General features: G+C 38.5%; 1 protein-coding gene across 1 annotated transcript in view; it reads right to left on the bottom strand.

The window, feature by feature from the left end:
- Nucleotides 1–510: 510 nt before the first annotated feature.
- HIBADH (3-hydroxyisobutyrate dehydrogenase) overlaps nucleotides 511–24,092 on the bottom strand; it is a 106,813-nt gene continuing 83,231 nt past the window's right edge. Inside the window, exons 5-8 of the mRNA XM_059396670.1 lie at nucleotides 15,315–15,448; nucleotides 12,972–13,048; nucleotides 5,811–5,967; nucleotides 511–1,458 (exon numbers count right to left, since the gene is read on the bottom strand). Coding sequence (XP_059252653.1) covers nucleotides 1,300–1,458; nucleotides 5,811–5,967; nucleotides 12,972–13,048; nucleotides 15,315–15,448 — 527 coding nt within the window. The 3' untranslated portion in view covers nucleotides 511–1,299. The remainder of the gene's footprint in view (nucleotides 1,459–5,810; nucleotides 5,968–12,971; nucleotides 13,049–15,314; nucleotides 15,449–24,092) is intronic.

Below are 24,092 nucleotides of genomic sequence, written 5' to 3'. Positions count from 1 at the left end.
CATGAAACATTTATTTCTTGTCTATCACATTCCCTCACACACACACACACGAGACACCAGAATTTATGGTCTACAAGGGCAAGACTTTGTTCTGTTCATCGCCATAGCCCCAGCCCTTTTAACAGTGCCTGGAATTTTTTATGACCAGCAAAATGATGACAAGAGTAGTACTTCTGCCAAATTTGGTGTCTAGGTCTATCAACAAGAATACTCTTAGGGGCTGTGGTAGGGAAAGTGGCAACTGTACTCAACACTGGGGGATATTCCATTTAATGCAGGCTGAGTTCCCATGCACCCACAATCTAGAAAATATTCAAATGAATGCCCATTAAGGATTCAAACAGAGCCCAGCAGGACGCTGACCTCCACCGCCCAAGCGAAACTCTGTTCCTTTTGACTTCCCTCCCGTCCTTTTCTTCCCACCCTTTCCCCATCAGTCCCTAACACCAGTTTGTCAGATCATTTCGTTGTTCACCAAATGGCTGGAAAGACACAAAAACTCCAAGAAAGTATTATCTGCATATAAATTTATTTGAGTTCAAAATAATACAGTTATATTTAGAATAATGTAATAATTATCTAAAGCATATATCATTGGCTCTGAAACAATTCTAAAGATGTCATTCTTTTGAAGTCAAAAAATAGGTAGTAAGAATGTACAAGGAAGCAAAAATATAAAAAACAAGTTTGCTGAGTATTGGGAGTTGTAACAAGGACACACTAAGGTAATGTAACAGAGTCCAAATTCTAAAACATGCAGCAAGGAGTTCTCTAGCTTTATCAACTCCCTGGAAAATTGGTGACCCCAATACTGCACGAATACCACCACTTGGGTAACAGGACAAACTTCCCGAGGGACACAGGCAGTCACTCACTATACGTCCCCCTATTCTCCTTCCTTTCCCCAAATCAATTTCTTTTCTTTTCTTTCAGATCAGTTTCATCCTGGCGAAAACATGTTTGGTTTTATTTGCGAAGTGGAGTAAATAACACCCTGATTGAAGTATGCAATGATGTAGGTGAAGATGCTCAGGGATCAAACTTTTGAAAAAGGTTAATCAGCTGGTTAGCAGAGACCATCAGTGGCTTGCAGGAAAATAAATTCCAATAACACATTTGCTAAACAGATAAAAAGAATTATCAGTTAAAAATGGGTGAAAAAATCCTACAGTTTACTGGGACCTAGACAATCAAAAGCAGACGGGTGACCTTTGATTAGACCCATTTACTTGTGGAGTGAGCTAAAAGGAGGCTCCAAGATAGTTTGGTGTTCAACAGTATCCACGGCCAAGGGCAAACTCAGAAGCTCTCCTCCTCTCGTAGAAACTGGAAGACGGCCGAGAAGTCTTTCTTTGAGTAACCCTTCGCACACATCATCCTGTAGATCTGATGGGCTTGGCTGCCCAGAAGGATTGGGCTCTTTGTGCTGGTGGCAGAGTCTTGTGCCAACCCCAGATCCTAAATCAAACAAGGGCAGGAGGGAACACATTGAGACTGGCAGTCAGAGCTCATTTTGGAACTGTGGCTCCTAATGCTTTGGTTTCCAAGAAGGAGAAATGAGGTCTGAAAAAATGAGATACTTACGAATACTGTGCCAAGTTATATGTATTTTTGTAAGTACTTTCATAGAGCTGTAAAACTGCTCTGGACAGAAACCTTAATTTCTGAGCGTCCTCTCCACTCCTCCGCCCAGACCTGTTTTGTTTTGACTTTGGACAGGGGTTACTATACAGATGAGAGCACATGGGAAATGTTTTTTCAAATCTGCAGAAGCCTGGAAGCCTAAGACAAACCCCATTATGACTGAATACCCGTTCAATCTCTTATTCAACACATTTTAGCAGTTGCTTTGGGTTGGGCACTGTTCCAAGGGCTGGTGATACAAGCATGATGAGACCCAGTCACTGTTCTCATGAAGCTTGGGGAAGATGGACAACAGAACAAATATTAGAACTTCAGACAATGACAAGCACTATAAAGAAAAATAAAGCAGGGCAAGGGCTTGGGAAGTGGCGAACAGCAAGGGCCGGGTGGAAGGAAGGGAGTCCTGGTAGAGGATATATTTAGGGACGCCGTCTCTGAGGTGAAGACCCCTGACCTACAATCTGAATGTCGGGGAGTAGTGAGTTCTTTGGAGAGTAAGGGGAAGAGAGTTCAGGTAGACGGAACATCAAGGTGTTGGGGGACATGGCTTGGATATTCAAGAAATAGCAAGCAGGCCAATGAGGCTGCATGTGAGCCAGGGGGCTGGAGAGGGAACTGAGTCCAGGATGGACACAGGTAAAACACGGCAGCTTTCAATTGTGTGGTAAGGAGTTGGGACATTAAGTGCAATAGGAAATCTGCCTTCATGACAAACAACCTTCAACATCTAAGAGAGCGAATGCTTCATTCTGAGGGTTTCAGAAAACTTAAAAATAGGCAAAAGTTAACATTATACATCTTTGATAGTTAAACTGTAGCTAATGAAAATCCACTACCATAAAAATGGAATTTTGTCCAAACCTGAAATACATGGGGTTGCTGGGAGACAATGAAGGCTAGGATAATTGAAATAATATCCCCCAAATTTCATTTTATTTATGATTTTATAACAGCTGCAAACTGGTGGCAAAACCAATTAGATGATCTTCTTATCATTACCATCCTAACTTCTCCCCCCAGTGGAAAAGTCAGCAAAAAATGAAAGGGGAAAACAAGAAGCAAGATGAGAAACACTTCTACTCTGAGGAACATCCTTGATAACAGAGCAGTTATCAATACTACCCACTCAAAGGAAAACCATTATTCAAAGGAAAAATAAGTCTCTTGAATTTGTATGATGGTATACGTGCAAACATGACTTTGTGCTTATCTGTATAATTTTCACAGGTAGACAAGAGATTTGAAAAAACTGCTTAACCTTAAATTCTTCTATAGCTTCCTAAAACTAAAAAGGGAGTTTAGTCATTACCCCCCCAGTGAACAAACATACAAGTGCCGTACTGCTTACGCCCAGCCAAACCTCTCTTGTTGCTATTGTTTGGCAGCGTATCTGCAAGATGTGTTATTTTCAAAAGATGGAGAGAAAATCTACATAGACTGCATTCAACTGTTACCCTAGTTAACTGGAACAGAAGAACTTGGACTTAAACATAACATACCGAAGGGGACACAAAACTACTGAAAAGACAAGTCAAGCGATTTTCAAATGGCAAGTGCATACCCCAGATAAAACCTAACAAAACCACAGACACGGACAGTGTGATAGCTTTGGTGCCTGCTGCCTTAAAGGGTGCACATTCTGAAAAGAGAAAAATGGTTAGTGTCTCAAAGTGTGAGAGGCTTGTCCATCTTGAAATGCAAACGGCATAAAGAAGGTGTCCTTTGAAGCTTATAATATGTAATTTAAAGTAAACAGATTTTCCACTTCACTAATCAAATAAAATATTTATGAATCCAAAGCTAAGTGGCTAGTTCAGGAAAAAATACAAAATAACTGTAATAAGGTTTCAACAAGTTAATGGAGGACCAAGTTGTTATGTTACCAGGAAATGGTCCTCCCTTGGGGGAGGACCAAGAGTCATCATGCTTTTCCATACGTTGTTCTGCAGTGGCCATCACAGACATCTAGGCTGGAGAGTGCAAAAGATTAATCTAGTTTTCATATTGACTATGTTCTGATTATATACACATAGCATGTTAGAATTTTATGATGTTAAGACCTAGAAATAAATGTATAAGCCTCTACTTCAACAACACACTAACATCATATCCCCTAGAACAATACATTTAATAGCAGTTGAGTAAAACATCTCTTAGGAAGTAAAGACTTGATCTGCTCAAGCAGGAAGGACTGCTTTAATCAATGGGGCATCAACGGGGATTTCTTTAATCTCCATCAGTTTCTCTATACGAGTTTAATTAGCTATGGTGCGTTTTTGTTAATAGCAATCCAAAGTGATGACAGATTTTTTTTTAAGTTCCTTTTAAGTTCCTTTCTAAGTCCTCGCATTCCAAGCAAAATTGGTAAGTCTTCCTCTTTATAAGGGAAATTGCAACTGATGAGAGCAAAGGAGAACAGTAATTTCCGTCTGTTTCACTCCCGTGCGGTCTCATGCTGTTAGTGGAAAGTGCTATCGTTGATGATCAAGAACATCGTTTTAAAGAAAAGACCTTAACCGTGGCAGCTTCTTCCTGGGGAGGGTCCCCACAGCAAACGGCAAAAGCACAGGTGTACCACACAGGGGAGGACAGCAAGGGCGGAGTTCCCAGACAAAGTCAGCACTGCAGAGGACCTGAGGCCAGACAAATCCACCTGACCCTTTTGACGAGAAGCCTCCTACTTCTTACTACTCTCCTTGTTAGCTGCTTGCTCTGCTCTGACCATTAGCGGTATTGCCGGAACCGAATAAGCTAGTGCCTCACAACCCACTTCATATGGAGATAGAATGGAAACTGAGCATAAATGCGATTCTTCCATCCTTCCACGTGCCCTAATAAATCACCCGCAGCTTCAATGAAAACAATACACTTAAGGAGCTACTTCCTGTTTCTAACAACAGCCACACGGCACAAGTACAAAAGCCTGTGTGGAGGCTATGGATGCAGACGGGCATAAAAATCAGTATTTTCTTAAATGAAACACGAGGGGAAATCAAACTGCAAAATAAGAAATGGTTCAAGCACTGCTTTATCCCATTAATGCTTAAAGCATACTGACCATACGGCAGGAGCCGTGCCAGAGGCTGGGATGGAGGGCGCAAGGACAAACGGGGTGTAGGCAGAGGGGAGCAGCCAGGCTGGGGGTTTGCAAGTGAGAGCCAAGGAGAAATGAGTTCAGTACGGCCAAAGCGAAGAGAGGGGCTGCAATGGCAGAGACGAGCAGGTAGGCCAAGCAAAGACTAAATCATCAGCTTGCTGGTGGACTTTCACCTACAAGTGATTGGAAACCATGAGAGAAACATGGTGGGAGAAAAGGGACACTCGGAGTTTTAGATCTCAGGGGCCCTCTCTTTCCCGTGATGTAGAAAATGAACCAGAGAGGACTCTGAAAGGCAAGGAGACCAGTAAAGGGCTGATGTGGTATAATCTAAAGGAAGCTCAGCCAAGGCACTCGTAGTGGCAGAGGAGGGGACTGCATGAATTCAAGGCATACTAAGGCACAGAATGGACAGAAGGCCATGGAAATAAAGGAATGTAAGCTGAATATGGTGTCCAGGTATAGGCTTTATTACTTTTGTAAAGAGTCAGGGCGGAGAGTCAATTATGGGGGCAGGGTGGGGTAAGGAATAGCTCTATGCAGAAACCTGGAAGGCTATTCCCCAACAAGCTATTTTCTAAAGTTGAGATCACAGATATGAGGTCAACAATTTGTTTTTTCAAATGACTTTTCACATAAATACACACATGTTCTTAAAGCAGGAAGATGTATTTAGAAATCTAGTATCACAAGAAAGATCTCTCTTTTGTGATGGGTACACCCAATATCAATGTATTATCAGAAAATTCTTAGCCCTCCCATTCTAAGGACTTGGTAAATTAATGGAAATTACTGATGAAGAATGAAATTTTACCAACTCATATTACAAACAAACCCCAAAACACACAAAATCAAACTCCCAGCCTATTCTTCTCATCTGAAATGAACATGATAAGGGTTTTTAATCAAAGCTTTTAATTGAAGTTTTTAATCATTTCCAGTGAGTGAGTGAATCACTATTTTAGTAATTTTGCCTTCTATACACATATGCTTTGTTAAAAGGGGGTGGGGGATTAGACCACTGAGCACTTCTTCCCTCTCCCTTGGGTCGTCTCTGCATTTACCATACCTTAGCCATGAGTGTTGCTCCGAATCCACCCTGATAGTTATTAGCCGACGGTACTCCATCCATCACCCCCGGCACAGGATTGTAAGTGTCACTTGACCAACACCGTCCTGAGCTCATATTTAGGATTTTAGCCAATAGTTTTGGGTCAAGCCCTAACCTGTCAAAGGTCAAAGAAAAGAAGTGTTAGATGTCAAAATGTACAAGTCATGCGTGACTTACTTATGTATGAGGATGTTCCATCTTCTTTCTCCATTTATTGTATGTCTTCAAAAATCAAAGCAGATTGATGAGAGCAAAGAACTGAATCTTAAATTATAGGGCATTAAAAGCCAGTGATTTAATATTTCAGAGCCAGGAAGTTCTGCCCTGAGAGAAAACCCTCCACACTATCCTACTTTGGAGAAACATCCCACAATTGCCGAAGTGATGTTGGTTTATCACACACATGGGTTTTCTAGTCTTTTGGATACTATTGCATTTATGTGTCACACAAGAACCTTAAACCAATGTGATCATCTAAATTCTACATTCTTCACTCACAAATGATATATTTCAGAAAGAAATAATGACAGATAAACTGTGCATCATGGGAGTCCTTGTGGATGCATTTATATGCATGTTTATTCTGTTAGCTTTTACAAAAATGGATGCAAGAGATGAGCCATGTGCCATAAGATGAGCTTAAGTTATCCTTATAAAAGAAGACATTTCTTGCCGCAAACTTTTCCTTATTTATTAAATCTTCATTAGATGATCCTGCTTATGAAGCAAGTCTGCACAGAGCTGTGACATATGCTATCTATTCAGAGACATGCATTATAGTTCTGGGTCAACTGCTGATAAGGTTACTGATCCTGATAAAACAAAGCTTGCCCAAGCGGAAACATCATTTGTTCTATCACTGAGCTGATGGCATCAACGGCTGTTCAATGTGGACCCAGAAAAAAAGAGCATCAGAATGCTGTAATACTTTGATTCTGAGTATCTTAATGCAGCTTGGGAAGCAGAGTTTGACTAAGTATCACTGAATCGAGTTTCAAATAAAACTTTCTACCTAGCAATCTATTAGTTTCTTTCATACAAAGAGCCATTATAAGATAATTGTCATACAAGCTTTCTGCTTTTTCTTAGGACCAATCTCTTCCAGAATTTAAAACAAAACAAAACAAAACAAAAAGGCTGAAAAGAGACACACAAAAATGTAAAACAGATTGCGCATTTTGGCATGCCCAAGTTCTTGTTTACTTCCTGTGTTTGAAACCTATGTCTTTATTTCCCAGTGTGAGTATCATAACCAGTACAACATTCTTCCAATGCTAGAGCGGAGGGCTAGGGCTCATAGTCAGGATATATATGGATTTACCACATAATACAACTGTTACATGATCAGGCTTTCGAGAAGTAGCCATGGTCCAAGGAATATATATGACATGCCACATATGTGAATCCATATGCTGGGCCATATTATTACAGTGGGTTTTCTTAAGGATTATAACAGAGAAGATTCACTCTAAATTGGCTGCCATACATTCCATTCAATGGTGGACGGCCAGAAAGAAACCCAACAGTTCATTCATTCTTTTATAAAAATCCAAGTTTGTTACTGGTGTAGTTTGCTATTGCTGCTTTCTTTCCCCTTTTAAATAAAATGAGGCCATCAGTACGCTGTTCTAGCAGATAACTTGGGAAAAGATAAAGCTGATGTGCATAGGGAATAATGTGAAAATTATTAATTTTTTAAAAATCCCATGTATATTAACAACGAGTTCATCTGCTCTAACTGCAAAAATATTCTTTAAGCACCACTGTTCAAGAATGTCGATGCCTATTGTGTTCCATGAGTGGGGAACATTTTTAAGACCCCAAAACGTGGTTCTTCCCTTTCACTTGAAATATCATTTAGGCGCTTCGGAATTTAGGTTTTCTTTCAAAATGGCTCATCATATTTAAAGCAGCAGAGATGCTCCTCTCTTTGTAATCTCCCTGGTTATACTCAACAGTAGCTCACAACAGTATTTCCCGCTACAGCAGTTCATGCTCTCTCTCTAGTACTCACCAAAATGGTAAGCAAAGCTTATTATCCTTTGTAAAACCCTACATTTCATTTTTCTTGAGTGTTCAAGGAAAAATACTGGCACTGATTTATGGAACCCTGTTTGGTGAACATAGTACTATTTAGAAGCATCCCGAGGGGCACGCAAAAAAAGCCAGGTGGCAGTTGTTATGTGCTCACTTTCAAATCTGATGCATCCCCACTGTGCTGACTCCCCTTTAGGAGCCGGCTGCTCCCTCTCTGCTTTTCCTCCCCCGACTCACCACCCTACAGCAAAATGTATCATTAAAAAGAGCAAGTTAGAAGTGTTTTGCATTTCATCTTTCTGAGGATTCTTTCACTGGCACATATATAACTGACAGTTAAAATTAGACATAATATTAAAATCAGTTACTGAAGTCCTCTGTCTTCCACTGTGCCTAAGGCTTGTAATGGTCTGAAACCAGCTAGAATACACAGTAATTGTCATTCAGAGAGTCTATCCTAGAACGTCATGCTTCACTGGAGAAGACTGAGTTTCCATTTGAAATCAACAAATTAATCCAAGACAGGTATCTGAAAGGGCAAGTTTAATAGGAAGCAGCTACTGGGCTCTCAACCATGATAAAATGTTATTGCTGTTTCCCTGTAAATTGGCTGGGAACATATGATACTTTCTGCATAAGAGCCCCATTGCTGTTCAGGAGATATACAGCTCAAGCCATCAAAAGGATGACAGTCTGTCAGTCCCCATAATAACTTGCCACTGGATGTGGTTCGAGAGTGTGCGCGTGCATGCATGTGGCTTTACAATTGCTGGAATGTTCTCTGGTATAAACAGAGAATGAATTCATTGCTCTGACCGCATATATAATACAACTCAAACAAACGTCACTGTGTCAAATCTACTCACCTTTAAATCACAAGAATTCTAAATGAACTTTTGAGAGAAGTAAAAATGATGCATACACTGTAAAAAAAAATATTTTTAAAGAGAATCCAAATGTTTGCCTTCACGTAACTGAGGCTTTTAAAAAAGACCAAAAAAGTTTGTTGACCTTTTATTCTCTAGAAGTATCTATGGTGTCTGGTTTTATGGAAGAACAAAACAAATTATGTCACTAAACTGAGATGTTTGTATCACAGAAACAGATCTGAAAATGAAATACTTAAGACTATGTCAGTTTTAATCAATCATTCACTTACTCATCATTGTTTACAGGATCTGCCATGTGCAGGCACTGTGCTTGGAGCCAAGGAGACAGAGTAAAGAAGCTAAGAAGAGGCTGTGTCTGCCTTCCAGGAATGAGCACATTGAGACACATACACACAGGTCACGTTCACCTGAGGCAAGAGAAGTGTCTCCCTTCTCTATCTCTTCCCTTTTCATCCATGTGACAAACCTTCACTAAGGACGTACTATGTGCTAGGTATGTCCTTAAGATGCAGCAATGAGCAGATAAAACCAACCCCTCTCAGGGAGCATGCATTCTAGTTGGGGAGACAGGCAATAAATAAACACACAAATAGACACAACAGCTGGTGAAAAGTGCTATGAAGAAACTACTTTAAAAGTAAAACTCAATTCAAACACTAACCACCAGCACCGCCAACAATCACATCGATATCTATCACATAGAGCATAATAATGCGCCAGGAACTGCTTTCAAAGATTTACATGGATCAACTCATTTAATCTTAGCAACAACCCTGTAGCTAGGTACTATTATTTCTGTCATTTTATAGATGAGAAAGCTTAAGTCTGTAGTGGAGCTGGGATGCAGGTATGGACAGACACCCAAAATCCCACCATCCCGAGTCTCATGGCATTACACAGGTAGTGAACTTAATAGTCAATAAGCCAATACGATGGTGTTTTGTCAGTTTATTAAGAAACTCGGTCAAACTTTTATTATGAATCTTTTGCCACTTGGTATCTACTGCGTATGGATTAGGTATACAACTAAGAGGCTTCAGGTCATCATCACCTAAATGAAAACCTAACAGCATCCAAAGGGCAGTAGTCAAGAAACTAAAATTATGCTTGTGGGAAAGTTCTCATCTTGAACAGCCTTCCAAAAGTTCAACTGTTTTAAGTTTCCTTTAACGTGGGAAGAAGACAATGTGGTTGTTGCTAGAGGGGCCTGGGCCCTCCCTGGTTAGTAATGCAAATGGCCTGCTACACCACTAATATCGAATAAAGAGAAAAACAAAAAGTCAGATCCAGTGGAGCAAAAATAAAAACACAGTAACAAACCCTCCATTATCACAATTCTTCCTTCCTGATGCACAGGAATAAAACTTCTCTAATGCAAGCAGGTCACCTTTGGTGTCAGAAAACTAACGTTCTAAGTTCCAACTAGAACCCAACTGGAAGGTAGAAAGGTCCAATAAAAAAGATTCTCAAAATATGTTGTATACCCATATTTTTTATACTTCACTTTTTTTATAGCATTTTAAAAATTTCACTAACATCCATAAAGAATCACTGTAAAAGATCATAGGGTCAATAAGAGTTTTAAACTATAAGATTTTATTCTTCCAGTTTTTAAAAAAAAATGGGAAACAGCATTCTAGGAAAAATGCTGACTTATGAGGATGAAGTTAATCAGAAATGATCACTTCCTAGGATTAGGTGACTCAATTTGTAAATGTTGACATTAATGTTCTAAAAAAATTTCACTTCAGAGTGAACAGAATATAAATGTGGCTGAGCCACTTGGATGCTATACTACTTTGTGGGAATTTACTACTTGGGAATTTATGTTGCTGATGCCAATTTTCTCTTTCACCTTGCAAAGCTCAATAAATCGTGGCCACTCTCTATACTCTATTAGAGAACAATCCTGTCATTTTAAACCACGTCTGTAAACCACCGAGCAAAGACAATAGCAAAAGCCATCATTTTTAGGACTTTCAACCCACTGAAAGTCTTTGTAAGACAAAACTGATAAAATCCTAATGTTATGAAAATAAGCAACCCATTAGTATAACCGGAAGCACCAGAAACTTACAAATTATTATAACAGTTAAGTAAAACTAGGGAGTTCCTAATTGTGTCCGTTCTTTATGTGTAGTATATGTAAATATATAAATATATAATGGTACAAATTTATATAAATATATATGTGTGTGTGTATAGAAAGATATTTAAATATAGATATATACATAATTACTGTATGTACAGTTTCCAAAAAAATTAAACATTAAAAGGTTCATCTTTCTAAACACTGTTTTTATCACAGTGTATTAAGGTCAATTATAAAGGAAAATCTATTGTTGCTTTTGCTCTTAACATTTCTATTTGGAATTTTATCACTTTTCATTTTCTCTTTGTAATCACAATTCACTGTAATAGCCAATGTATATATTTCATTGTACACATTTATTCAATTCATTTGATTCGAGTGACTTTCATACTATTCTTTATTACCTGGTGTTTGGAGTTAGACTTCTATAAGCACTAGCCATATAAAAATTTCATTTTAGAATAGCAAGTGACCATCTAATAAGAATTTTGCTAGGAACATTATCTGAGGAAGACCAGAGGATGTATCATTGTGCCTCAGGAATACCCTGATCCAGTGATGCTCAGATAAGAAGCAGGATATAAAACAAACTGGCAAAGATAGAGAGGGAAATTTCAGTAGAGCATAGCCTAGGTGATCTATGCTTTTGCTTTTTTATTATTCATTTATACCCAGAAGAATGAAGATAAAATTCTGAAAATGCATATGCATCCTAACGCTCTAATCCTATTGTCAACACCAATTAATTTTGTATGCAGTTTTGGTTCCAGAAGTTTACATATTCCTCTTTCATGAAATTAGTCTAGAGGACAGACATGAAAACAAGTTACTGGTAACAAGTTTCTCACTTATGAGGAAGTGACCCATAGCCTAAAACTGGCTACAGTACACACCACTCTGAACAGTTCCCTGTATACTACCAGTTTTATTACGGCTTTGTACAGATATGCCTTACCATCTTACAGACATTCAATTTTAAAATGTAAATGGTACAGGATATTGATAAACCAATTAGCACTGATGCAAAGCAAATTCCTCTTTTATCTCAATTACAACATGACAACTTAATAGGTCAAGATAGTTTAACATCTGAGACAAGGGCAATTCAATAAACAACGGCATCTTGATATGGTAATTAAGAGGAAATGTGAATCCATTACTGTGTTTTAAAAAATATCTCAAGCACTTTGGCTCTTTTTATTGCTTTTATCAAAAGCTGTGATATGAAACACTATTCTGATTTGTGATATATCTGGTAAGCAGCCGGGGGAAGTGTGAAGAAAACACCTGAATAAAGCATCTGCCTAATTAAGCATTTTCTAAAGTAAGAAACGTAAATTTATTTTCATGAAATACAAAACATTCAAAAAATTAATTAGGTGATTAATCATATGTAACATTCCTAACCCAAAAGATTAAAGGCTAAAATTAAGACATTAACCTTAAGCATTCTAAAGGATGATGATCATCACAGGAGAACAAAATTCCTGAATCACTTTAAGCAAAGTATAAATGCCAATTTATTTTAACGGAAAGATAGGTCCTTAAGGTAAAGTAACAAAACCACAAGCAAGTTAAAATGAAAGAATTATGCACATGAGCTGCAGCTCTATGACTGCCATCCAGTTTGTCCCAAGACTAAAAAGCCGAGGGCCCTTTTAATGTAGATTTTGGAGACTATATTTAAAGTAGATACATAAAACCAGTCATGTGGTATGATAACACTTGGAAGTGACTATACATTAAAATGCTGTTTTATACAAATTTGTCCTACACTGCCAAAGTATGCTTAAATTTTATAGTAAAAGTGTTTCTTGTATTTCAATACAATAGCAGAAATGGAGCTCCTATATAAAAGGGATAATGTAACTTCGAACATACAGCACAATACATTTTATGGCTATGGCAGAGTATTCATGCTCTCCAGGGTCCTACTGGTCGTCAAATAAGCAAAGTCTATTAAAGTTCAATAATGAAGTACTTTCATAATGTTCCTGGATCAACTCATTTATCTCTCATGAACTTTTTTTTCAACATCAGAAAATCAAATAGGGAAGCTCATAAAAATTGTTAGTACATGAAAATATATAGTCAACAAACCTGATTCCAAGATTCATAGCTTCAGCAGTTCCAATCATACTAATGGCTAACAGCATGTTGTTGCAGATCTTTGCAGCCTGAAAATAAACAGAGTACATATTAAATACCTTTTATTTTCAAGTCATAGCTCACAGGAAGTTGTTTTTTACCCAACTCTCAGAGCATTTAACTGTTGATCCTCTCAAATGGGCAAAGGAACGTGGTGCCACATGCTTCCTTCTGAGCTTACCAGGTCATCTGGGAGCAGACCCTTCCACTGGGTCAGAACCCCACTGTGGTGACCAAGCACCTCCTGTGGGCTCTGACTATAAGGCATACCGATCGATCGATCTTATGTGGCATGACTGCTCTTTTTTTTATCAGTTTCATTGAGATAGAGTTGACATATAGCACTGTGTAACTTTAGGTTGTCCAGCATAATGATCTGACTGACACACATCATGCAATGGTTACCATAAATTTAGTTAACATCCATCATCTCATACAGATACAAAAAAATACGTGTACATATATATTTTTTTCCTTGTGGTGAGAACTCTTAGGATTTACTCTTAACAACTTTTATATACATCATACAGCAGTGTTAGCTCTAGCCATCATGTTATACACAAAATCCCAAGCACAAGTGCTCTTTATGGAATGGGGCTGACATTCTAATTGGGGCAACAGAGTTAACACAATAAAGATAAAGGCAACAAACACACGAACAAAAACAACTGAGTGGAAAATTGTATGGCTATAAGACAGAGACAGTAGAAACTCCAAGATCACTGAGGGCAGAAGCAGAGAGGAAATGGAGCTGAAACCCATCTCTTAGAAGGCCAGGCAGGAATCTAAATAGGCAAGAGAGAGAAAGGAGGAGATCAAAGAAAAAGACAAATATGTAAGAGGGATTAAATATATCAGAGCATGGGATGTTCCTGAGAGCAGTAAGAAAAGTGACTCATGTACATATGTTTTAAGGAATGGTGAGAAATTTAATAGTTAAGACTGGGGTAAGAGCCATGAAAGCAAGGGTGGAGAGTTAAAATTTGACCTGACAGAAAATAGGCATCTATTCAAAGTTTCAGAATGGGGATGTCTATGTATACAAACATCTTAATGGAGTTGGTCTCGGTTATAGTGTCAGGCAGAGCAGTAAACCCGGCATCCACGGTTTCTGAGCAGTACACAGAGCTAATGAGAAACTGGACCAGTTATTGTGAGGAATAGAGAAGACTGTCAACAACGAGAGACACTGAAGCAAAAATCAGCAGAACTTGGCAACTGGACAAGAGAATGGAGACAATAGGTATATCTGAAATAATACCAAAGTCTTGAGTAAGATAAGGAGGATGCCAGTGACCAGGACCAAGGATTAAGATGAGGGGAGATCTAGTGAGAGCATGTGTTTTGGTGAGAGGAGGACAGCTAGTTTGATTTCAGAGTTCAGTGTTGTCATTCGCCTCTATCTGATTAGAGAATTGATATATTTCTAAAGGAAAATTATTTGCTTTTCAAGAAAAAAATTAAAGTGTGTAGGTTATTTCTTCCTGACTGTATTACAGACAGAGCTTATAAAATAATTAGATGGAGGATAACAGCAACTCAGATTCCACGAGCACTTCAAATGGAAGCAGTTTTAAGAATGATTTCTGTGGTCACTAGGATGATACATCAGAATCTGAATGATAGAACTTTCAACATCTTTTTATTTTTTTATTTTTATTTTTTTTTTAAAGATTTTATTTATTTATTTGTCATAGAGAGAGAAGCGAGAGCAAGCACAGGCAGACAGAGTGGCAGGCAGAGGCAGAGGGAGAAGCAGGCTCCCCGCCAAGCAAGGAGCCCGATGTGGGACTCGATCCCAGGACGCTGGGATCATGACCTGAGCCGAAGGCAGCCGCTTAACCAACTGAGCCACCCAGGCGTCCCTCAACATCTTTTTAAATAGTTAATTGGCTGATGTCTGCCAACAGGAATGATGGAAAACTAATTTATTCCAAATTAATTTAAGAAAATCTGAGCAAAAAAGGGGGCACCAGGGTGGCTCAGTCGGTTAAGTATCTGACTCCTGATTTTGGCTCAGGCCAGGGTCTTGGGATCGTGGGATCTGGCCTGGAGTTGGACTCCACACTGGGCATGGGCTTGGGATTCTCTCTCTCTTCTTCTTCCTCTGCCCGTACCCAACCCCAACCCCATGCGCACTCTCTCTCTCTTTCAAAAACAAACAAAACAAAAACTCTCAGCAAGGAATCCACAGATTGAACAGAGTTGAGAAGAATACAAATGTGGTTGGAAAGAGAAATAAACATTAGCCAATTCTATATCATCAAGTCAGTGTCATTAACGTAAAGATGTTACCTGCCCGGTCCCAACAGCTCCACAATACACCACATTGGAGCCCATGCACCCCAGCAACTCCTGGGCAGCAGCAAATTCATCTTCGACTCCTCCCACCATAAATGTGAGGTTCCCAGACCGAGCAGCTCCCACACCTGAATGGTTTGGGGGGTAAAGGGATAGAACAAAAGGACACATTTCTTCAAGTGTTTAAGTAGATAATAAAATTACAGAAAATCTCAAAACAAATAAAAATATCTTGCCTCCAAACTGTATTTATGTCAGGCATGTAAAAGATAGTCTAAATCGCTCCTGGAATATGTGTGTGTGTGTGTGTGTGTGTGTGTGTGTGTGTGTGTGTGTATTTTTAAGGAAGCGCTACACCCAACATGGGGCTTGAACTTATGACCCCAAGACCAAGAGTCACGCTTACAGACTGAGCCAGCCAGGTGCCCTCTTCTAGAATATTTTGAAAATTAAGTAGCATGGAGTTTAATCCTAAACCAAAAGGGACATACAGATTCAAACTCTTATTCTCAGTTCATGGCATGAGTAATATGGGAAACTAAAATATGCATTAATTCACATGCACCTATTATTCTAAGAAATCTATCCAGTAACAGAAAGTATATGAAAAAGGTAACTTGTGCCCTGACCAGTACAAGAACAGCCAGAGCGGTCTGCTGCCTAAGTCTGGATTTGGGGGGTCTCCGGCCCATTTGCTTGCTCTCCGTGTACCATTTGCAGATGATATCTACAAAGTGGAAGACCTGGCTCTTTCCCCTGGCAAGAGTCCTTTTCAAGGTAAAGAAAACAGTTGCTTATTTAGACTGATTATTCTGATGTGCATTTTCCAATCAATATTATATGATTTTTCTTTTCCTTCCTCCTATATGCCTTTTGGGCAATTCTTCCTAGTGCTGTGAGCAGGAAGAAGAAATGAGCTTTGGTCTGGCTACTCCTTCACAGCTCTTAACAAAGGTCTGATGCATATTCATTGATTGAAATGATTGGTTAGCACACAAAACCTGTCCTAGGCATATCCTAAAAAAAGGAGGGGAAGCTTCATTCATCTAAATTGTTATTAACTCTAAATAAAACCAAGAGTATTATTATTGTTTTTAATATTAGAGAAATTTTAATTCATAATTTTCAAGTTAGATTTTGTTGATCAAAACCAGAAAAGCATGTGGGAGAGCTGTATTAATATGATTTTTGCCTTTACACTTTATTTTATAGTACAGCTAGGAATAAAGAAATCGTAATTGTCTGTGCCATGTATCAAACCTGGCCATTAGAACAGACAACTGCAAGTAATGGCCTACTTTTTAATTTAATTTATTCAATGAAATACATAGTTTATATATAAAAAGCCCAAGTGGAGAGATCCATATTTCACTGAAATTGTGAATATTTTGCTATTGCCAAGCCAAGCAGCCTTTTCCACTTTACAGTTGATGCTATTTTAACTAATCATTAAAAGCAAAAGAGGTCAGCATTATGTTAGCCAAATAATTGTGGAAAAGGGAGTGCCCATGTGTTATGAAAGCCTGAGATGCTCACGCATAAGGTTAAATTACATTTCACAATATTTTCAGACACACTTTGGAAATGGTTATGTACAAAACCCAATTATAACAAATGCTTTTAATTAGCCAGTTTGTGTTCTTTGAACATTCTATAATGTTGAAGTTTAAGTGACTGTCACTTTGTTAGTTTCTAATTTACTTCACTAAGATGGTAGATCATCATTACTATTTTCCAATTCTTTTGCTCAATTTCTATACCCATTTTTATTCAAACCACATAACCACCCTTAGTCCTAATCCTGTTGCTCTGACCTAGGAATTAAGTAGACAACTTAAGTCAAACCTTACAAACAAATCCAGCACTATCCATCATAGGTCATAGCTTTGTATCTAGATTACAGATTACTAAATAGCTTCAGAGAGTCATTTATTAAAGGAAAATTAATGCTGACGATGGTTCTAAGCTGGTTAATCTTTTGACAGGTATACTTTCTCACTTGTTCAAACACATGCTTCAAAAAGAAGAAATAAGTTACTTAAGCAAGAGACCACAAAAGAAACAACTCATTTTTCAAGTCAGAGGTCTGTGGTACTTCCACACTCCTTCTCTCAAGGTGGTGGCATCATTATTAGGACTTTTTCATAGCCCACAATCCAATGTCAGGGCCTACTAAACTGGGTAATTCTAAAGGTTTGGAATTCTTCAGGACCAAATCCTGTCTTCCATACACATTCCTCTAAATGTGTGACTCTATGAAGCCTAGTCCCACTGCAAAGAAAAATTAAGATCTAAGTAATCCTAAAATAAATGGAACCATTTTGAGCTTAGGAAATACTATCTAGGAAGGTGGAACTCTAAAGCTATGTAAGACATCCTATAGAGGGGCGCCTGGGTGGCTCAGTGGGTTAAGCCTCTGCCTTTGGCTCGAGTCGTGATCTTGGGGTCCTGGGATCGAGCTCCACATCGGACTCTCTGCTCAGCGGGCAGCCTGTTTCCCCTCTCTCTCTGCATGCCTCTCTGCCCACTTGTGATCTTTCTCTATTAAATAAATAAATAAATCTTAAAAAAAAAAAAAAAGACATTCTATAGATTATAGAAGATCCTGTACAGATTTTGGATTCTATCAGTAATAAATAATACATTTATTATACTGTCATGCCACTTTAATTCAAGTCTATTTCCCAAAACAGACTACACACTTACACAGTTGCTAGAATATTGGGAGTATTTTAACTTTACATTTTAGTAACTGTATATACAAAATCAAAATATATCCTGTACTTAATTGTATTACAGCATTTACAACTCCAGTGCTTCTCGCCCATGACCACAGAATCAGAAAAACTGAACGCATTTGTACAAATGAAAAGGCAAATGTCCAAACCATACAAAGTAGGTGGCTGGACCATCCTGTTTTTAAAAGGACAGCCACCTACCACTTCTCCTGGAATCTACTTCAATTTCAATCAACCTTGGCGGGGAGAAACACTTTAAATCTAATCCAAGTCTCAAAGTCAGCCTCTTTCTTTCTGTCAAAGATATCACAAGAAGCCTCCATTACCTAAACTGCCTTCCTTCTTTCTTTCCTTCCACTCCTATTTATGGTGGACATAAAAAATGTGACCACTGGAGAGCCATCTGTCAGTGGTTCTTAACCCTGGGAAGAAGAAATATCCTTGTCCTCAAGGAGTTTGAAACCTAGTCTTTGTGGTGGTGGAAGTGTGTGTGCACATGTATATGGAGATGGGAGAAGAGAGAAGGCAAACAACTGTAAAGAGTAAAAGACAGATGCATACTACAGGAGAGGTCTGCATATGGTCATCTGGAGGTTCAAAGAGGAAAAATATCATCAGCAATTATCTGTTCAGTGCCTTTAGCAATTTGCTCCATCCTTGTGCATGGGAGAATATTTAAAATACAACTATTCCAGAAGGTCCAAAATAAAAGGTCATAGTAGGTATAAAACACAGTCTTTTGCCCTCAAAAGGTATAAAATACAGTTAGGGAAAAGAGACACATACCACCTACTCAGAAGTAAAGGCCAAAAGTGTACATCATGTACCAAGTGTCATGGATGAGGACAGCAGCCACCAAAACCTGATTCCCTCTTTCCTCCCATCTGTTTACCTCCATCATTGAAAGGCTAAAGAGTTCTCAGGAAGAGAAAGGGTGAAAAAAGAAATACTGTTCTCAAAGAGTAATGGTCTTGCCATCAACTACCGGTAAGCTTTGAAAACTCTGACAAGAATATAGGTATTCTGGGGCGCCTGGGTAGCTCAGTTGGTTGAGCATCTGCCTTCAGCTCAGGTCATGATCCCAGGGTCCTGGGATTAAGCCCTGCATCAGGCTCCCTGCTCAGTGGAGGGCCTGCTTCTCCCTCTCCCTCTGATCCTCCTCCCCAGTTGTGCTCTCTGTCTCAAATAAATAAATAAAATCTAAAAGAAAAGAAAAAGATTACCTCCCCCTTTCTTTAAAAAAATAAAATAAATAAAATAAAAAGAATACAGGTATTGTCAATCTATTTGCAGACCATGTTCAGAGCAGTTTAAAACAACATGAACTGAGCAAATGATTTTGTATGTTTTACATATGGACACTGAGTTCTGCCTATTATCTAAATACACACAAAACCCTATTTCTCTTCACAACAGACTCAAGTTTGCTTATTAGACAAAAAACAGAAAACTGAGGATCAGGATTAAGAACAAATATGAAACCATAAGATTTCACAATGAATTTTAAATATGGGTCTGAGTATCTTAGAGGTCCTGGCAAACACTGTTTGGGAGTGGAATAAAGCAGCCTCAAGGGAAATGGAGTTCTTCCTTAAATTGAGTTACACGGTTTAAAAATTCTCATGGTTACTTTATGAGGGAGATGGTAAATCAAATAGAAAATGTTCATCATATTTTTGTATCAAAAGCAGAGGTAATTTTTTCAAGGTAATTCAATTCTTGTTTTATATATGTTTCTAATTCAGCCTACCCACAATACAGATCAACATTAACAATAATCATCTCAGTCCAATAGTTTATGTTTATCTGTGTCTCAATCTTTGGCAGTTTTATTTGTTTTAAAAACCAAAACAGGCTTAAGTTTCAAATTATGTGTCAACATGAACATAACTAGCAGCTGAAGACATTATTCACTATTACTCAATATTTGTACATAGCGTCTCATTATCGTTTTCTTTCTTCTTCTTCCTCTTCTTTTTTTTTTTTTTTTTTTTTTTTAAGAGAGAGAGAGCACATGCTCAAGCAGGGGACAGCGGCAGAAGGAGTGAGAGAATCCCAAGCAGGCTCCAGGTCCGGTGGGGAGCCTGATGGAGCACTTGATCTCACAACCCAGAGATCATGACCTGAGCTAAGATCAAGAGTCAGACGCTTAACTGCCTGGGCCACCCAGGCATCCCACACTACTGTTTTCTATTAAGTAAAAGTTATTCTTTCTGAAGTACTTGTGCATTTATGTTCACCAAAAAGAATTACACAACTCACTCTTCCCTTTGGTCTTGAGTCATAGGAAACAATGAACTTTCTTTTTTTTTTCTCCTAAAATGGCTTCTGATTTTTTAAGTTTTACTTCTGTCAGTGGGCTCTAGCCACTTCTCTGGTTTTCTCATCTATTCTCTGGAACAAAAACCACCATGCTAGACATACCCAACTATTTACAGTAGCTGGTATGTGTAGTGATTTTTTTTTTTTTAAATGTATCCACGCCTTTCCTGGGCAACTCCCTTGTATGAAATTCCCTGGCCCTCTTTGCCTGGCATACTCCCAATTATCTTCCAATGCTCAACTCAAGTCAACTCTAAAAAGCAATTCACGACCATAATCCCCTTTCTCTATCTTTATAACGTTCCCAGTGGTATCTGTAATAAAGCACTTACACTACTCTAATCAATGATTTTTCTGGTGTGTCTTTATGGGCAAGAGCTGTTTGAATCTCAGCACCTAGCATATAACATGTGTGTGATAAATGTTCATTGTCTTTTTAAGAGGTGAGCAGAGAAGAAATCAATGGTTACTAAAATAACCAAGAATACTAAGTAAGACAGTGTTTTCTAGCTTATCAAAAAAGCTCAACTTTGGAGTAGGATTATTTTAAAGGTAATAGCATGTTCACTTATTGTTGCATATACACACGAAAGCAAAAATGCGTATGTACAGAGACGTTATCATGAAGACACCAAAAAATGAAGAACATGTAATCTGAGTTGACACCTGAAGTAAGGTCACAATTCAAGGTCACCCCACTTGGATAAGTTTGGTTCCTCCCTCTGAAGACAGTGATAAAATCACTTGTCATACACACTCAATGTAAGCTCAAATGTAAGCTCAAATGTAAGAATACTTTGGAGAGGTATTTTACATGGTTATCACACAAATGTTATAAAAAAATTAAATATAACAAGTAAACTTACGCAGCCTGAGTATCTCAAGGTCTATGGCCTAAGAGCAGCACAGAACTGAAATTTGGAATTTAGCCTTACTAAGAAGCTGAACCAAGGGTTATGACAGAAAATCCATTATGCAAGTGCTGATAACTTAGAATAACCATTTACAAGTCACAAATAAGGAGATCATTTTTAATCCTAGGACTATCAAAAAGAGACCTTCAAATCCAGAGAGAGAAGAGACTAAAATCTAGAAAGTACAATCAAATTGTATTTATTTTTGGTACTGTAAAAAATCTTGCCACCAAAGCACTCTCACTGATATATAGCAAAACGCAGTAAATCACTTAATTTACTCAAAAGAACTTAAATGTTTTAACCAGTCTGCCATCAAAAGAGATCAAGAAGAGGACCAATGGGACTTGGGCTGCAATGTGAGCCGTCTTTAAAATGCAATTGTTCTAATCATTTTCTACAGATGCAGCCTCACAAGGGGCTGCTGTCACAGGGACCATTTACGACTTGTTATGGTGTCTCTATTGTTTACCGGGGACATTCACTGAAACAGGCGACAGCTGGGACAGAAAGCTGCTACTCATCGAACAATATAATCCCGTGAAAGTAATCAACAAATTTAAGGGTGTTAATTAACTTTACACTTTATCATGTTCAATTAGTTGTCCTTTCTAGAAAAGATTGCCGTGCAGAATCAGTTTAGAGCGTGCCATGTTTGATTTGTAAGTGATCACTGTTTCTGTTTCAGAGTCCATGTCAGATGTTCTCTTGGGTTTTGGTGACACAGATGAATGGCTCTGCACATGTTAGGGGGTGATCTGGTTTAACATAAGCCAGCATAACATAACCCCTTGTTAACACTACTTCTGGCATTATCTGTGCTGGAAAGAGAAAAGCAAAAACACTCTCGACACTACTGTAGAGTCAGATAAACAAAGTTTAGTTAGTTTTTCCTGAAATAAACACAGACACGGACACATGGGAGAAATAAGCAATTTTTCATCATTATTTTTCAAAATAAGACCTGTCTTTCAGGGGCATGTTTGGGATCATTTCCTCCCAGCAAGATCTCAAAGCTCTGCTGCATTATGCACAAAGCAGCACTGCAGCCTCGTGCTTTACATAATGCAGATCGCCTTTTCCGCAGGTGAACAAATGCTAGCGATGTGCTGTTAAGTACTCGCTGCTGTTAAAGTCTAGAATGTGACTTTTAAATCCAGAAGCTATATTTTGTAAGTGTGGGAAATCTGCAGGGAAGGACATTCATCTATGAATGTAGTGTGCCTTTTCTCTTACCTTTCATACACCTGTCCCTCCCCACTTGCTAATAGGACAAGGAAAAGCTCACGATGGAGTGACAATATATTCAATACTGCATTTTAATATAAATCACTGAAGTTCCTCTGCACTGATAGAGCTTTTGCATCAAAATATTTCGGAAGTCCCTGATGAGGTGAACAAAACCAGAACCTGAGGTTTAACAGCAGGCGTCTTCTTAACTTTAGGAAAACAATACCAAGGGACAGGTATCGATCTCTTAAAAACAAAACCAAAACCAAAACATCTACACAGCCTTCTGAAACATCTTCATAAAGCTATACCTTGTTCTTCTACGACTAGCCGTTTCCTGCATAATTCAAATGAAATGCATATAAATAAACTATAGCTGGTTAGCTAGTTATAGCATGCGTAAGGACAAAGCCGAACTTCTTCAAAATAGAAAAGTTGTTAACTCTGAAAGCTAATAATGTCCTAAGTTAAATATTAAAGAAGGAAATTATAGGCTATATCTGAAACAGCTGAAACCACAATACACAGCAGCAGAAAACATTAGTTTTCTGCAGAAGATCTGCAGGGAGAAAGGAAGCGGTCGATAGATCCTTAAATTGGAAGCAATAGCCGTTCTTCTATCCCAAGTTGGCAGCTGCTACATTTGCAGACCTGGTTCATTATTTACCCATAATGACCATCAAGCTGCAGTCAAAGTCAGATCACAACAACTGTCAGCAGCTCTTTTAATTAGCCTTGTTTGAATTCAGATAAATATCACAATAGACCTGCTTATGCTGAAAGAGCAACAGAACGTTCCACATGGAGCTGGGCGGGCTTGAGAAGGACCAGTGAGTGCAGTATGGAAGCCATCAGACAGAAACACAGTGGGGTTTTTAAAGGATGGGGAAATCAGAGAATAAAATGGTTTGCTTTCATTTTAAAAATCACTTTAAAAACCAATTCCCTGACGTTCACCCCAGATGAAGATGGTGCCCAGTGTTGAAGTGCAATGTTAAGTCTAGGCTTCTGAAAGCTTGATGTCTGGAGTCCAAGGAGAAAGTTAACTTAATGCCACTGGAGACTGTGATCTTAAAAACTCCACCTTGTAGACAATGTGTCTTTCAACTTCAAAATTAATTTCTAAAAGCCAAGTTTTTTAAAAAAAAGCTTTCAGGTGCCTAGGTGGCTCAGTGGGTTGGGCCTCTGCCTTCGGCTCAGGTCATGATCTCAGGGTCCTGGGACTGAGTCCCGCATAGGACTCTCTGCCTGCCTCTCTGCCTACTTGTGATCTCTGTCAAATAAATAAATAAAATCTTAAAAAAAGAGAGACAAAAAAAAAAAAAACAACACCTTTCATTAAATGCTTGCAACTTTATTAGACTTTTCTTATTTCTATTTTACTTTCTTTAGGAGCTGCATAATTTGCAACATTTTTCTGTGATAGGAATTTGTTATCTTCTATACATTCTTTGTGTTCAGCATTAACAATCACAAAGCAAAAAACAGGGCCAGATTTTGAGTAATCCAATTCCTGCCATATTCCACCCGCTCTGGGGCTTTCCCCCCTCCAGTCTGCTTGAGAAAAA

The sequence above is a fragment of the Mustela nigripes genome, chromosome 4 (genome assembly GCF_022355385.1).
Source record: "Mustela nigripes isolate SB6536 chromosome 4, MUSNIG.SB6536, whole genome shotgun sequence".
Classification (NCBI taxonomy): Eukaryota; Metazoa; Chordata; class Mammalia; order Carnivora; family Mustelidae; genus Mustela; species Mustela nigripes.
The sequence above is the reverse complement of the archived record's forward strand: the minus strand, read 5'-3'. Positions and strand labels throughout refer to the sequence as shown.